The 16,774-nt window shown below is 36.4% G+C and overlaps 3 protein-coding genes across 7 annotated transcripts; 1 reads left to right on the forward strand and 2 right to left on the reverse strand.

Annotated features, from left to right (window-relative positions):
- Window positions 1-4,151: 4,151 nt before the first annotated feature.
- ACBP3 (acyl-CoA-binding domain 3) lies at window positions 4,152-7,776 on the reverse strand. Of its 2 annotated transcripts, XM_021428451.2 has the most exons (5): window positions 6,739-7,775; window positions 5,873-5,978; window positions 5,668-5,768; window positions 5,508-5,574; window positions 4,152-4,475 (listed from the first exon to the last, which is right to left on the reverse strand). In XM_021428451.2, the coding sequence occupies exons 1-5, from the start codon at window positions 7,596-7,598 to the stop codon at window positions 4,464-4,466; spliced, it is 1,146 nt and encodes a 381-aa protein (XP_021284126.1). In that variant the 5' UTR covers window positions 7,599-7,775; the 3' UTR covers window positions 4,152-4,463. The 2 variants fall into 2 exon arrangements, with proteins under 2 accessions (XP_021284126.1, XP_089639753.1); XM_089783627.1 differs by lacking the exon at window positions 4,152-4,475 and having other exon boundaries at window positions 5,460-5,574; window positions 6,739-7,776.
- A 2,782-nt stretch (window positions 7,777-10,558) lies between these two features.
- On the forward strand, window positions 10,559-11,820 carry LOC110417060 (uncharacterized protein At2g23090-like). The gene is made up of 4 exons (XM_021429246.2): window positions 10,559-10,635; window positions 10,868-11,269; window positions 11,401-11,441; window positions 11,601-11,820. The coding sequence occupies exons 2-4, from the start codon at window positions 11,197-11,199 to the stop codon at window positions 11,718-11,720; spliced, it is 234 nt and encodes a 77-aa protein (XP_021284921.1). The 5' UTR covers window positions 10,559-10,635; window positions 10,868-11,196; the 3' UTR covers window positions 11,721-11,820.
- Window positions 11,821-12,362: 542 nt separating this feature from the next.
- Window positions 12,363-16,642, reverse strand: LOC110416828 (casein kinase II subunit alpha-2-like). 4 transcript variants are annotated; one of them, XM_021428936.2, is made up of 10 exons: window positions 16,417-16,640; window positions 16,102-16,231; window positions 15,480-15,674; window positions 15,034-15,191; window positions 14,419-14,509; window positions 14,221-14,286; window positions 13,256-13,338; window positions 12,969-13,032; window positions 12,794-12,862; window positions 12,363-12,707 (listed from the first exon to the last, which is right to left on the reverse strand). In XM_021428936.2, the coding sequence occupies exons 1-10, from the start codon at window positions 16,500-16,502 to the stop codon at window positions 12,648-12,650; spliced, it is 1,002 nt and encodes a 333-aa protein (XP_021284611.1). In that variant the 5' UTR covers window positions 16,503-16,640; the 3' UTR covers window positions 12,363-12,647. The 4 variants fall into 4 exon arrangements, 1 of the variants encoding a protein (XP_021284611.1); XR_002445247.2 differs by lacking the exons at window positions 12,363-12,707; window positions 12,794-12,862 and adding an exon at window positions 13,454-13,753 and having other exon boundaries at window positions 13,002-13,032; window positions 16,417-16,642; XR_002445248.2 differs by lacking the exons at window positions 12,363-12,707; window positions 12,794-12,862 and having other exon boundaries at window positions 13,256-13,747; window positions 16,417-16,642.
- Between the last annotated feature and the right edge of the window lie 132 nt (window positions 16,643-16,774).

The following is a 16,774-nucleotide window of genomic DNA, read 5'->3' on the forward strand; positions in this document are numbered from 1 at the left end:
AATTAATTATAAATAATATATTATAAAAATTAATATTATAATTAAAAAAATTATTAAGTGTAATGATATAAATATAATTTATTATAAATTATAGTAATATTTATGTATAAATTGAATATATATAATATTTATTTAATTATATATATATTTATAATATTTTATATTACGAAATATTATTAAAATATAATAATTATAACATATTAATATATAAAATATTTACTATCATATATTATAATATTAAATTATAATTTTATATTAATATATGTTTATAAATATATATATAATTAAAATTAAATTACTATTATTATGTTTTGTATATGTATATATAATAAATTAATACATTTAAAGTATAATGTTAATTAATTTTGTTATCAATTTTTTTAATATATATAAAAATATTATATATATAATTAATTTGATCTTTTTAGTGGATTGATCTAAAAATTTTAAAATTTTAAAATTAAAAATTAATTAAAAATAATTAAATTAAATATTTTAAATTGATTAATTTAATGAACTCATTAAATTAAATCATTGTATTCAAATTATATTTAGTTTGAATAAATAATTAATTTGATTTGATTTCACTTCTCTTACCGAGAGACTTCCTCGGGATACTGATTGTCTAAAGCCATGTCCCCACCCCTCCTTTTTAATCGAGTTACGTGTTTTTTTCACTCTCGCTCAAATGGGTTAAATTTCCAAACCCTTGCAATGATAGCAGCCATAACATCGAGATTCCACGGACTAAACTGCAAACCCACGGCCAAATCATTCATTTTCTTCCCACGGCCATAATTCTGATAAAGTAAAAATTTGGTCAGCAGGATCAGGTATAAGACGTTGTCATGGGTTTTTGTTCTTTTCGATTACGGTTTCAGTAGTCGTATCGTTTTCGTGCAAGAATTGACATCCATTTCCTTTTTTTATTTAATGTATTAATTGTAATATAAATTTAACAATTACTTTATAAACATTAGGTAACGTTGTCCTTCTCTTTAATATAAACACGGGTTTTATCATATGATCAATTCTAGAAAGAATTGCATAATGGGTTAATCATGATTAAGATAATTATATTTAATAGATGCTAAAAAAAGCAATCTACTAAAAGTACCCGCATATTCATAGCAGTATGTTATCTTTGATTATTTTTTTAAAAGTTAAAACCAAAATGCTAAACGCATTCTAAGATTATTATTAATAATTAATTATTCCCTAATATTGAAGCCAACACCATATGATAATGCTAGCTGCCTAGCTCAATAAGCCAACCCCATCAAGAGGAGCATCAATGGTGGGTGGGGCATCCCCTATTCCAAATTCTTTACAAGATAAACAAAAGATAATTTAGACCATTATATAAAATGAAAATATAAAGGGCCGACAAAACATTATCTCTTATTATGTAAATCAAATTTATTATTCGTTCCGGTCTAACTCTATTATATTATTTTATTTACATTTTTTATTTTATTTTAATTTTAAAAAACATTTTAAGTACTAATATAAAATACTAATTTATTATTTTAATAGTTAAAATAGATAAGTCGGGCTGGGCTTCAAGTTTAGTTTAAAAAATGGAAAGTCCGACCCGACCCATGAACCTTTTAACTAAGGACTAAAAGGAAGAAAAGGGTCTAAATCAATAGTCAATACGAATTAGAAAGTCCGTGAAAGTCCGATTTTATTAATCGATTTAATTTTGGATTTTTAAGAAAAAAAAAAAGAACTAATGTTCGCCTGATAGAAAATCACGGGTCCTCATTCTTCAACTCTGACTACATTAAAACACGGTCCATGATTCGACATTCTTCAAGCCCCAGCAGAGCCCATCTTTCTAGAAGGCCTTGATAGACCCAAGCTGGATCTTGGTGTATGTTTCATACAATCGGATAATCAAGATGGGCTGAGTTAGGACCTAAAATATCATGCCCAAATCTAAATGCATAGCCCGGCACTTCATCACCTCTACATATAACCCAAGGGAGCAGTTTTAGGCTTTGTTCCTAGGGCCCTAGCCCTTACATGATCCAAACGAGTTGAAGAGGATACATGCCAAATTTGCACCCTTTGGGAGCTGTGGTCACGCAAATTGGCCTCACCACCAAAGCCAGCTAGCACGCTCCGGTTCATATCACACCTCTCTACGGGCACGGCACAATGCTACTGCCACTACACACTGCTTCTTCACGTATATACATATGCATATGCCCCTTTGGACGAGTGCCAACGCTGCTATCTTTAAGCTACATTCTTTTGCATGAGCTTTTAAATTAACTGCATCGTCCATTCGCGCTCTAAGCTTTCCTTTTTTGAGCACTTTATTACTGTCTTTTATGTGTCAGGTTGGGTTAATTTGTAGTGGAGTCATGGAAAGACGTACTGCGGTTTTATGGGGACTCGTTTGTTTGTCTTTGTGGTTTTTTAGTTATGTGGTTGAAGCTAAGAGAGAAGGAAGGTTTTTGAGTGATGTGAATCGTGGGATGAACAAGGGGCTCGGACACAGGCATGGCGACGACTTTGGCTATCCAGTGACTGATATAGTGGTTATGGTGGTGGTTCTGGTGGTGGTTTTGGCAGTAGGGGAGGCCCTGGTGGTGGTTTTGGCAGTGGGGGAGGAATAGGCAATGGCGGTGGTGGTGGTTATGGATCTGGTGGTGGCTTGGGTGGTGGCTCGGGTCAGGGCGGTGGCTATGGTTCAGGTGGTGGGTTTGGGGGCGGAGGTGGAGGCGGAGGCGGAGGCGGGTACGGTTCTGGCAATGAAGGGGGTGATGGTGGTGGTTTCGGGGTTGGTGGAGGTTGGCCAGGCAATGGTGGGGGAACTGGGTATGGTGGAGGAAATGGTCGTGGAGGATACGGTCATGGGAAGGACCATCTCCAGAAATAGCACCAATGATGTTTATTTATGAAGAGAATAAGGATGAGATTTCTCCAATTTATAGTGCTCTCAAGTCTCCATTTCCTGAGTTGTTTTTCCATCAAATGTGTAATGTTAGCTGCATCCTATGACAAATAAGTTTTATTGGCTCTACATCTACAAAATTACTTCCTAACTAAATATGATCAATGACAACCTAAACGGTAGGAGCCGACTTTTCCCTTCGGCCGAATGAACAACTTTGATAGCATAATTTCACAAATATATATATGCCAAAAGCAAAAATCTCTGCAAAATGTAGCAAATGCTAAGGCAACCGGTTCCATCACTTTCATAATTCACACTTCGATCTTCATTTCAAAGTAAACTAGATTCTAAGATCCCGAAGCTATGCCGAAGCCAACTATAAGCAATTCTTATTTATTAAGGTTAGGTCGCTGATTATTTTCTAGCTAGGCCTGAGCCAGACGACAACCGCGACGCCAAGATAGTTGCGACGCTATAAAAGTTTGTAGACCATACTTTGCGTGGTTCGAAATGGTTACCTTTACAACTACGAAATGCCAAGACATGGTTAGCCCTACGCTAGTTCTACTAGGTTACGTTCCATCCAATCATGCTAACAATTCAACTCTGCTCTTTCGTAAAATTGCCCAGATTCATTCAAAGTCCTATTCTAGCTTTGTTAGTCACATGGATAGGGGTGACGGTATTTCCGCTGCCAAATCCTGCTCTTCATCTATCATTCTTATTCTTGAATTCTTCACCATCAAGCTCATCATTTACTTCAGTTTTGTCCTTAAAATAACAACAAAATGATCTCAAGAATACTTGAATAGTGCCAAAGTACAAGTCAGAGCTTGTCCCTTCAGCAACCCCACGGCCTGCTTTGTGACATTAGAAACGTGGCTCACGTTCAACAATAAAATACTTTGAAGTAAAAACTATGCACTGCCTAATACTACTACAATATTCCAATCAACATCAAGCATAATACTCTCGAAACGATTACTCAAATCCACAGAAACCGACTGCTCACCTCCACAATTTAAAACTGCAAGAGAAATAATATCATGTTTTAAATGTCTTCCATGCCAAGGATAATCATAAATAGGGGCAACTCTAGAATGGACTTTCTTTCACGTCACCTCAAGTTCCCAGCAGCCCTTGTTGTAAATTTTAGAGCCAAAGAATAAAAGTTTGCTTGTACCACAAACAGAAAAACAAGTCAAAGATTGAAAAGTATGTCAGCCACAGAAAAGAGGCAGCATTAAACCAGGAACAATTAGGTAAATGCATACATTAATATTTTACTTGAGTAGTCACAACCAGCCATCCATTGAGCTGTTAGAAACATGGATGCTTCACATATTATGTACATGCATGCTATACAATAATTAACAGTTGCTATTTTAGCCACACAACATCATTTACGAACTGGACAGTAGATAAACAGCACGATAGATTACTTCAATCCAGGCACATATCTATACTTGGTGGTGAAAGTAGTCTTGTTTCTGACCAAGCAAAACCCAGGAGAATGGCCCCTGTGGTTGGGGGGATGAAGTCAGGGCAATGCTAATCAGTCTTTGGCCTGAAATTTCATAATAAATAAAGTTATATATAATCTATTTTCTGTGACCAAAAGCAACGGTCTGATAAAATAAGTAATCAGACAGTTCAGTCCTAGATGCTACACAGATCAGCAAAGAACCCAAGATCGTGCAGCTTTTTACTTTTCAATCAGTATATACCCTCTAGAGAATCGCTTGAGGTAATCATCTTAAAGGATGCAATAACAATTATTAAGCTAAATATTGGATAGAAATGGGCTTCAGCTTCACATTCTTGGAGGCTTGGGATAATAACTGACACAGCTAGAATAGAATCATCAATGATCTGAACTTTCCAAAATCATAGAACTGGAACGGCTACTTAAATTCACTCAAATAATTAAGAAACAGCATCATTTTCAACATGATTGCTGCTCCAAAAGACGAATCAGGTTGTTTCCATGAATGACAGAAGCTGACAAATAGAAGCACTTGCCCTTGCAGCAAGTACCTAGGTCCAGAAGAATGGGAATGTTTACATGTTATCACACCTCTCATAGATGCCTAGAAAGTTGCTATTAAATTCCAGGAGTACCAAAGACCTCGGTTCAAATTCTGACATTATCAAAATATATATAATGTCATCACTCTTTACTCTGTTTTTAAGACCAGCCAAAATCTTCTGTTGTTAGATTTCAGGTGCTTTTCCTTCAACATTTTAAAGAATTATATAAAAGAAATGTTAAGCTGCTAGATGGAATTTGTTAAGTATTTAGCATTTTGGAGGAGAATTCTGCTGAAAAGAATCCTTAAAATGTATTAGCATGGTAAAATAATGGCTTGAAAGTGTATCCACCACATAAATTAGTAGGCAGTCCAATTTTGATCCTTTTCCTTCTTCAGAGCTCAGTGTTATACATATTTTAGATTTATGGCTATAAATATCAAGACATTTAGAATACATGCATACATTTTGCATGTTTTTCTGATAAAATGGTTTTTCCATTGAACCTATTATAACATATTCTATCCCACATAAGCTAGATAAGGAGTAGAGGAAATGAAAATAATACCTGCTTCTCAGTGCTTGTGCTCTCAGTTATGTCACCTCCTCCTGTAGCAAACTTCAATACTTCATTCCTGCGGTACATATGTAATGGCTCAAAATTTTTGGTGTGATAAACAATGATATCAGCACAGAAGAAAAATTTAACATTGCCAACAGCAAACCACCTTTCTTGAGTAAAATTGGTCTGCTGATCTGGAAATGAACTTATATCGGGTGCTATGCCACCAGGAACCGCTGGCTCCGCAGATTCAAATTTATGCTTTCCCTGTACATAGATTTGTGTAAAAATAAAATATGCCAAACATTCTCTGTAATAGTAGTCGCTAAAGAAATCAAACACAGTCACTGCCTGAAAGGCATGGAGCTTACATCAGAATTGTCTTCCATCCATCCTGGAACTCTGTCTGAAAGAAGGGCAACATACTGCTCCATAGCCACCTCCGGATTCATGTTCCCCAGCCTTTGCCAAGCATTCCTTGCACAATGCAAGCAGTGCTGTCCATCACTCATACATAGCAGCTGTCAACCCTGTTATTATAACTACCAATCAAGCTATACCGTGTAATTTGGTATAGGCTAGCCCCCAATGTGTTTCACACTCAGCTTTTTTCTAAGTTCGACAAAATTTCCCAGTTATAGCAGTCAATCCAAATTTGACCACCATAGAAAATCTAATTAATGTGTGTCATTCTACATTGACTTAAGTGTGTTTCAGATGGCTCTAATTATATGAGGCATTATCTATAACAAGAACAAAAAACAGGACAATGCATTATCTCAAATTTGTCAACTTAAACCCCTTCTACTGGTTAATTATAACAATGGCAAACAAAATGACCAATAACATAGGTGCATTTCCCATCCTTCTTATTTAACCATCCCATTAATAAAGTTCTCTCAAAATTTACCACAATTTCAATTTCCAGTTTATAACTTCATTGTGAAGTTGCTTTCCAAATTGTTTAAACTTAATATGCTCCTTGGTTGTTTTGACAAATGATTGAAATTTTAGTGCATCAAAGACAATACGTTTCTCTCAAGTACTACAAAACTTTGATTTCTTTACTCTAATGGCCTATTGCTCTTTTTCCTCCACAATGACACAAACCTGAGAGAGATTTAAACAATACGTTTCTCTCAAGTCTAACCATCCACATTTCACACCAACCAAAAAGATAAAGCAAAAAGAAGAAGAAGAATCAATTAATAAACATAGATACAGGAAAGTTTGGTACCATTTGGAGCGAGCAGAGACCATGAAAGCCATTGGCTGAGACTCGCGACAAGGCCCTTCAGTAGCAATCTTGTGGAGTCCGTACAGTTCCATCTGATCATCAGTCCCCACACCTGCCAAATCTCCTTTATGCTCAACAAACTTGGCAGCAGCTCCAAAAACCTTCTCCAATTCACTCCTCTCTATCCCCTCCCAATCATCATCATCATCATCTAGTTTCACCTCCTTTTCCTCTTCCCCAAGTCCTTTCATTTGACTCTCTTCAACGTTAATCTCTTCAGATTGCACTTTGGTTTCATTGTCAGCCTTTAATTCTTTACCGATTTCCTCGACTTCTTTTTTCTCCATCTTTTGTTCAACAACAATATCATGAAGATTCACCTCAGCTTCTGTTTCACCGACATTAGCTTTTTCTGCTTCAAAATCATCGACCTTGTTGACAGTTTCTTGCAGAAGCTCAACTTCCTTATCACTTTCAAAGCCCTGAACTTTCAATCTTTCCACAGCCTCAGCTTTAAATTCATCAACCTCGCCAGCAGTCTCTTGGACACATTCAACTGTCTTTTCACTTTCAAAACCCTGATCAACTCCAACTTCTTCTGCTGCAAAAACATCAACCTTATCAGCACTTTCCTTAGCAAATTCGACTTTCTTTTCACTTTCCAAGCCCTGAACTTTCAATTTCTCTGCAAACTCCAACTCTTCCATGATAATATCATCATCAACGTCAATCATAGATTTCTCCTCTACCCCAGAAACAGAATCACCACCACCCATAGCCAAAGAAACAATCTTAGCTATCAAGAAAGAACAAATAAGAGCAATAAAAGCTGTCAGAAAGAGCTCCAGGATAATCTCCATGATTAGAACTCTCAAAATCAAAGATTAAACCAGAAAGAACGATGAAATTAGCCAGAAGTAAAAGTTGTTTAACGATGAATTATATAGGTACTCTCTTTTTCTGCAAAAATTGGTAAAAAATAAATATAAAGAAAAAGAGAGAAGGCTGAGAGGGAAAGGATATTTGCAGGGCAGAGCAAAGCATATTCGGCTTTTTAAGCTTTGAGGGTGGGAATGGGATTGGGATCACTTTTCCAAAATTTGTGGGACCCTTGTTGGCTGGCAACATTAGTTGAAGTCACGGAGGTTTTTGTTTACAAAAAAGCGCTTCAACCTCCCAAGTGAAGCTGACGTGGCGACCGTTTACGTTATCCTCGGCGTAGCTAAGTGTCACCCTGATTATACTTCCTTGTCCCAGTTTTCCCCCATTCGCAGAAAGCGGCGCGTGTGTTAACTGGTTTGGCTACAATGATTTCGAGTTTCTTGTCTTCCTCATTTTTCTCATTTTCCTTACTTGGTGTTCAACTTTATGTTTTCCCCCGAGGTGTAAGACCGACAGATGTTGCTGTGTTCTGTAAGCAGCGTGATTTGCGTCGACAAGGTCTCAACTTGGTTCTGTTCTTTTATCTTTTCTTTTTCCTTTTTTTTTTCTTTTGGGTTCTTTTACATCCCATAAAACGTTTAATTCATTACTTTTAAAATAAAAATATAAACCACTTTTAAAATGCTTTTTTACTATTATTTTAAGATAATAAAAAAGAAAATTTTAGTAAGAATTTAACATTTTGATAATTAAATACAATTAGTTATATTTTACAATGGAGAAGTTGAAAAAGGAAAACTTTTATATATATAAGTATATATATATGTTATAGATGGAAAGAATTACAAGCTAGGCTGTTAGGTTTATGAAGCTTATATGTATAATGTGAGTAATTTACGAGGTGATTTTGTTTTTGGTTAAAGATAATAGAGTCATCTTGACCAAAAAAAAGAGATTAAAGCAGGTGTCAATAGTAGACTGGTTCAAATTAGTCAAGCTATGGAACAAATGATGGTTAGTATTAACTTTACATGGACCCAATCGAGCCCTTTTCCAAGCAGAAGCAGCCGTGTAATTGCATAATGATCAATACCAACCCCTTTTATTTCTTTTTCCAAGTTTGTGAAGCATTTGCATTCGAGTGCTTATCTTTATTCTGTGACGTGCATTAACGTGAAGGTAGGAAATTAAAAAGAAAAGAAAAGGAATGGGGGGGCATATCTCTTCAATGATGATGATGATGGTATAGGTGCCTAAGCAGGAATGTGGGGATGCCAAGAGATTTATTCAGCATTTGAGGTATTGGGAATTTGAATTTCCTGTTTGACAAATATCAGCTTATCTTGCCTTTGCCCTTTTGATTTTGGACATGGATAATGTCAAATGCCTAGTCGTTTGCCTTTTTATCTTTATCAGTAATCAGTTTCTTTTACTTCTCTCCCTCTCTTTCTTCCTTTTGGATAAAATAAAACATATTAAACTTGGAGTTTAAGTTGTGTAGTCTTCTACTCATAGAAGACCAGAAACATTTAATTGAATCTGGCATGGTTCTTATAATATTTATTTTCAAAATGGGTTATCCATGTACAAGTTTGCAACCATGGTCATTGCTTGAAGTAACTAAAAATTGCAGCCTCCATTATTGAAAGAAAATCTTTGGAATTAATTTATTGAAAAAGGATTTGACAAATATAATTAGTTTAAGGGAAGAACAGAGGGGGGAGACTGACTTTGTCTTTGTTTTCTTCTTTTTTTGTTTTGAGTCTTTGACCAGTGATTCCATGGATCGATGCTTAGATGTAGATGGGCTTGCAATGTATCTCATGGCAGCCTATGGCCTATGGGCTATAGCAGGTTCGAGTGCGCCTTTAAATTTTCCTGCTAGAAGTTAAGGTGCCCCATTAATAAGGCCAACTGAGTTGTCCTTGTCTTCCAGGCCTCGCCTATGGCTATGAAAGCACTGAAATACCTGGTTTTTCTCATGTAACAAAGCATAAATAAATTTAAAGCAAACAGAAGACAGATAATTCATGACTGGTCTTCGCAGTGTTGGATGAACTGCTGGATCGAATTATTTGTACGAGCTATGATGGCAGGCAAGAAGTTCAAGGAAGGCAGCTACATAATCAAGGGATAAAAAGTTGCCATATATAGAATACTGAAAACCATGAATCCGCAATATGGAAATCTCCAAGTCAATATATATCAACGCGTCCTGGAATATAACAATGTTAAAGGTCATGGTCAAACGAGCTCTGCTTTCATTGTGTACATAGGTGTAACATTATTTACTAAATCTAAAAGTTGATGATGTGTGCTAAAATATTCACTGTTTATAAGGAAGTTAATCAGTGCATAGTGACACTGGTTAAGGTGATTATTAAGAAAAAAAAATTATAATAAACGTATTGTTCTTTCCTGAATTTAGTGTTCATAGACACCCTTTAAGCAGATCTCTGTATATATTATAATAACTCATATGATTATTACAAGGTTTTTTACTTTAAAAAATAAAAACGCATACAATTCACATAGGTTAAGTTAATGAGAATCTGAAGAAGTTACTTTCCAGTGAAAAAGAAGTTGGTATGAAATAAAGGGTAGTCTCTAATTTTGTGAAATATCCCCCTTGACTAAAGGAATACATGTATAAATGCATCTGCAACTCCCAACCGGGAAGTGGGAAGCTCGTAAGGCTACCCTGCGCAAATTTAATAGCTGCAATCTGCGAACTGATATCCATCAACAACGTAGGGCAATGGAAACATGTCAAAGGCAAAGAAGCTGGAAGCATTGATTGTTGTAGCTCCAGAAAGGAGTGTCGGTTTAGGGGTTTAGGGTCCACCACTTTGTGTGCTGATTTATGGAGGTGACTATAGGTGACCTCTCCAACCACCACAAATATTATTATAGTGAGCTCCAGCTGGACGTCTGAGCACTGGGGCTTACGCTGAATATCCCTCCATATCTAAACGAAGCACCTTGCTTATTTCAATTTGCCAATCCATTAACCAGGTGCCCTTTTGACTAACATGGTGTTTTGCGTTATCTCTAGAATTTCTAGATGAGGGCCTCACTGCCGACCAGTGAGCTCATCTCATCTCCCGTATCTTTATCTTAAATGTGGACTGTTTGTACCTAATTTTAGCATCACCATACTTGCTTGGTTTTGCTCTTTTCTTTTGGCTTTAATGTTTTAAGTTTGGGTCCTGAATTTTTAATCTAATATTTTAATTCCTGGTGGTAGTGGCGGAATTGAACAAGTTTGAAATCTATATAAGATATGGTCTAGCTAGCAAGCAATTTGCGTCGTGTGGGAACGGAATATACGACCTCCAGAAGAAGTTTATTGGGAAGCCGAATTCAGGACATTTATTCCACAATAAAGAAAAAGAAAATATTTAGGAATGTGACGTTTCCAAACCTGTGTTCAGCAACACAGTGGACTTGGCTATATAAGCCCTTCACTCTCGATCTCTCGTGGAAGTTGCAAACAAAAGAGGTTCTTCCCTTCTTTTCTAGGGAAACTTCTTTGTTACCCATTGAGGGCCGAGAGGTCAACAAGTAGCAGCAGAAATGGGAGGAGGCAATGGCCAGAAGTCAAGGATGGCTCGAGAGAAACACATGGAGAAGAACAAACCCGCTAAGGGTGAACAACGTTTCTTAGTCCTTATCCTCGTTAATACTTAAATAGATCTTCTTTTGGTAGTTTTCGTTTTACTTCTACGCCTTGAAATATCAGTCTCAAACTCTGACTCGGGCATCTTTTATGTGATATAGGCAGTCAGCTGGAATCAAACAAGAAAGCCATGACGATCCAGGTAATTAAATCGTGAATGAATGTTCTAGGCTTTTTTCCTTTGCTTAAGTTTCCTAGTTCTGAAAGATTCATGTGGCTGTGGCCCGTGGGAATTTACCTGGATCATTCTTCAATCGTGGTAAGTGAGAGGTTACTGATTGATGGAGAGTGGTGGTTGCAGTGCAAGGTTTGCATGCAGACATTCATATGCACCACGTCAGAGGTGAAGTGCAGGGAACATGCTGAAGCAAAGCACCCAAAATCTGACGTCTATGCTTGTTTCCCTCACCTTAAGAAATGAATGAAATATATCCAATAACAAATATAGAACTTGCAGATTGGATTTGAGGTTTCCATCTCTTGTATCTTATTGTCAATTAAATTTGATGCTTCTGTTAAAATCCTTGCCAGGAGACGGGATATCAACACAATCTGAAATTGTTCTTGCTATATTATGGTTACCGTCTTGCTTTCATGTTGCCCAAACCTTAAACCATTTATTCTAACAGTGAATGTTTTCCCCTTATCAAAATCAGTCACCTGCTTGAAGAGAACCCCGTTTTCCCTTCTAAAGATCGTTTAGAAAAATCTATGCTTAACATTATCTTACATCTGCAATGAGTATTCCCTTGAAAGACACTTTGACTATTACCAATGGAAACCATCAAGGGGATTATAATAAACGAAGTAACCATGCATGAGATTGACTAGACGCATTGAGGGTTTGTGAGAACTGCACAATTGCGTTGTTGGGTACGGCTTATTTCCTTTTTAGACAAGTCTAAGGCTCAAGACAGGAGAGTGAACACTTTAGGCCTTAAGTTGTACTTTGAAACGAAACAACCAGACATTCTAGGTATGCATCAAAAGCTAATGCAAATCACTCGCTGAAGCAAACGAAACACGGGTGAGATGAGGGGTGGGTAAGATTTTGGATGAAGGAAAAAGGAAAAAAGTCACACTAGAAATTGTCTCGGGGAAAGGGAAAGGAAATATAGTTAGAAGTATGTGGACAAACTATAATCCCAAAATTATAAATAGCACTCTACCAAATAGAGTTGAAGAATGTCAGCATACAAAAAATATATGAATGTTATAACAGACTGAACAAGACTTTTCTACCAGGAACCATACATATGCTAGTGCTACAACACGAATAAGGAGCCTGCCTCAATCGGGTACGAGTCTGCTCAAAAAGCTGACTCGGGGACTCCAGAAGAGGTTGCAGTTATTGTGTCCGCATTCTACTGTTCTCAGCACTTCTCACTTGGACGAAATATGGATGAGCCTGAACCAAAAATTATTATGTGAATTTCAAGATCAGGGGAAACGGATAGCCCTGACATACTTCTATGCGTGCAGAACATAACATACCATTGCCTCTCTAGCAGTGAGCCTGTCCTGGTGGTCATATCGAAGAAGCTTATCAAGAAAATCAATGGCCTGCAGAGCAGTAAGCCAAAATAATCAGCACCAGCAAGAGGACAAGTACCAAGAACACAATAAGCATAGTTGATATCTCAAGCTCATCAACAAGACAACAGCATACCTCTGGAGAAACTAGACGCTGATTATCAGCATTAATAAATCGGGACCACGGCTTTCGGCTGTGCCTGAAGTAGTATTAAAAATTAGTTAGATACCATAAAAGCACATGCACCAGAAAACTGCTTCCATGCATTTATTCAATCAACAAGAGGCAAACATTTGGGGAAAATAAGGGAATGGGAGGGAATATACTCTTTCAAATAATGCTGAAATTACCACTATTCTAAATCAAGTGGCAGTTTTTAGCATTAAAAGAACGTGGAAATATGAAAATGGACATAAGTATACCTTCCCACAAGAGCATCAAGCTGAGGATCAAGCTCTAAATGATATTTGTTCAAATATGCATTTAACTCATCTGTTCCAAGTACCTGGAGAAAAAATAATGAAAAAAAAAGTGTTTAATGTTTTCTGTTATTCTTAAACCTTGGTATTTCTCATAAATCCAATTGTTCTGCATAGGGGTGCAACAGAGTTGAGCTGAACCAGGCTTTGCTAGGCTCAGACTTGGCTGGGTGTCTTTTTAATCAAGCTTGAGCTCCATGCAAGTCTAAAAAATACAGGCAGAGCTGAGCTGCGAGCTCAAGCAGCTTGGCTCATTTGCATCCCCCGTGCCCCTACTTCTTTGCAACCATAGCATAGGCTCAAATAAGCAAAGACACAAACAAGCTAGGCTAAGTGCATCCAATGTTCTGCATTCTGAACAAAAAAGCATCTTTGCTCTTTTAAGTTTTCATCAGTTGCTGGATTTAAGTGCATTCTGGATTCTGATTTGTCATCCTGAAACTAGATGAAAATAAACTGAGCCTATGATCCACGTACAGAAAAGATGTATAAAGACTAATCTGTAAGACCTATATTACAATTCTCACAAGATCAAATTCTTGCATTTTAGGTTACAATATTAGAACCTTAAAAAACTTATACCAAAAGTTAATAAAACATTTTCCTTTCTGCAAATCAAGAATGAATTCGCATTTTACTGTTTTGAGTCATGTCACAATACCAATTTCTTTCAACTTCCAGAGCAGCAAACTTGGAGGGCACAATACTAACATGAATGTTTTGAGGCATATGTGTTACAAATGAAAACAAGTAAAAAACCTAGCAAGGAAGCAAACTGCTCCTTGCTCCATGTAACACGTGGGACAAAATGACAAAAAAAAATTGAAGGAAGAAAATGGCATGTAGATTAATAACAATGATAAGAACACTGCAAGATCATTAAGTTGGACAACAAAATTAAAAACTACCTTGGCAATTTTAACAAGTTGGTCATGATTATCATGACCATAGAAGAATGGCTCTTTGCGAAAAATCTGCAGGGGAAAACAAAGAAGGAAAAATGTTATAGTGCCACATAATAAGCAAAGTTGTTCCACTATAAGTACACTTCCTAGTGGCTTAGAATACACCATAAACAATAAGCAACCATAATGCTTACACCTTACCATTCCAGCAAACATACACCCCAGGCTCCACATGTCTAATGAATAGTCATAGTCTTGCAAATCAACAAGGAGTTCAGGTCCCTTAAAGTACCTAAAATTACCAATGAAAAAGTATTTTGAATTCTTGAAAAATTTAATGTCACAAGTCAATGATAATCTGACATCATTACTACCTAAGTCAATTTTTGTTCTTGGTGGCAAAGCAGGTGAATACCAGCTTTGACAGAAATTTAAAAATTCTGACAACACATTTTTTTTATCAGAATTCTTTCAAACAATAAACAAATCTACACTTTGTGTATTTCCTTAAACAGGACAAGATTCACGCATTCTTAATGATAAAATTGCCCGAAGCTTTTCTGAAAAATCCACTTCACATCTTCATGGAGCCTTTTGTGGGATTCGTTAATTGATCATAATATGTTAAAGACCAACCATTGCAAAAACAAATAATTAAAACAAGCAATTAGGAATTTGAATTTCTCTCACATCACCTAATTCTGCAAGATAGATGAAATCATATTCAAAGGAAAATTCATTTTACACACAAGTCGTTAATAGATTGAAATAGAAAGAAAATGGGTTGATTGAAAAGTTCATGTAATTCATAAGTACCTCGAGGCTACTCGAACATTGTATTCTTTGCTAGGATGGTAGAATTCAGCAAGACCCCAATCAATCAAGCGAAGCTTCCGCAGTTCATGGTCGATCATAACATTATGAGGCTTGACATCCCTATGCATTATACCTTGAGAATGGCAATAATCCAGTGCCTGAAATTACAGAAGTAACATGATTGATCATGTGATAGATTATACAGTGGACTTTGACGTATACAGTGGACTTTGAAGTTTAGCCCCCTGCATGCAATGACTAGCATACCCTTTGTAATCTATGAAATGGCATGGGCTCCTTTAACATGCTACTTTATGCCATTAGAAAAGACGATAATGAATTCCTACAACTTCAAGAAAACCGATATTCAATTGAAAGAAAATACAAGCATGACCAATAAAGGAAAAAATGAAGAGCAACACTTGGTAAGGATTAGACACAATTACCTTAAGAAGCTCATATATATAGTAGCGGATGTCATAATCTGTCAGCGTAGGGTAAAGAACTTTAAAGTCAGTGCTGTTGACATATTCAAAAATCAAGCTAGGAGTTTTTGAGTGATGATCTCTGACAACATCAAGCAGCTTTACAATATTTGGGCCTCCACAAAGATTTTGTAGTATTTTTATCTCCCGCTTTATCTGCAAGGATTCCAAGGTAATTGATAAACACTTCAATATAGAAATAAAGAGGTAGGGAAAGAGTGATAAAGGAATACATTAACCCCTAAACCTTTAAAGATTTACAACACAAACTGTTACAAACAGGCAACTATGAAACATGAAGTTTTAATCCGTTAGTCGGTCACGCCAATACGTCTGCTAACAAATTGGGTGAGAACTATTGCCTAAACATATACTACTACACGACGTAAGTCCATTACACGTTTAGCTAAAAAATGGACCAAGCAAAGCTGCTTGATGCAAGAGGATATAAACAATAAACACAGCTGAGTATAATAGCAATTAAATATCAGTTAGGGGATGAATTAAAGCATTGAAAAAATTGTAGTAATTGCCTGGCTCCAAACACATTAGATGCAGAAAAGGAGAGCTTGGAAGAGATTACCTTCTTTTTCTTGACAGGTTTAAGGATTTTGATGATGCATTTTTCATTGTTGATTACGCTTATACCTTCAAAAACCTCACTGTATTTTCCCCTCCCAACTTTTCGAACAACCTCATAGTGATCTTGATCACTGAACAACACACACCCCCCCCCCCGCCCCCCCCAAAAAAAAATAACAGCAAAACATAAAAGATTGTTCATTTAACAACTCAAAACTGTAAAATATCAATCTTTCTAACAATCACCCCAAAGAAACCGGAAACTAGAATACAGTAATATATAAGGAAGCAAAATTAGGGTTCTGGCTTATCTTACCCCCATTGAACAGTGAGAGATTCATAATCCCAGTAATCTCTGGGACGATGAACATTGACGTTAGCGTACACTCGAGCCCTCGACATGTCGTATCTGGTCTTTTATCCAAATTGATCGACAAACAAACGTTGTTTATGCTTTGTTGTTGTCCGATGATAATAGTTTTAGACAAGACTAGGAACTGGAAAATTTTTTTTTTTTGCTCTTACCGCTTGTTTTCCTTTTTGGGTTACATTCCACGTAGTTAATTTAGGTAAAAGAAATTCTGATCTCATGCAATTTTTTCTCATTTATTATCATTTATGAATAAAAAGTTAATTAGTTTCGTATCAAGCATAATTTTGAGATTACTGTATCA

Source organism: Theobroma umbraticum, unplaced genomic scaffold (genome assembly GCF_002168275.2).
Source record: "Theobroma umbraticum cultivar Fairchild unplaced genomic scaffold, ASM216827v3 scaffold_51.0, whole genome shotgun sequence".
Lineage (NCBI taxonomy): Eukaryota > Viridiplantae > Streptophyta > Magnoliopsida > Malvales > Malvaceae > Theobroma > Theobroma umbraticum.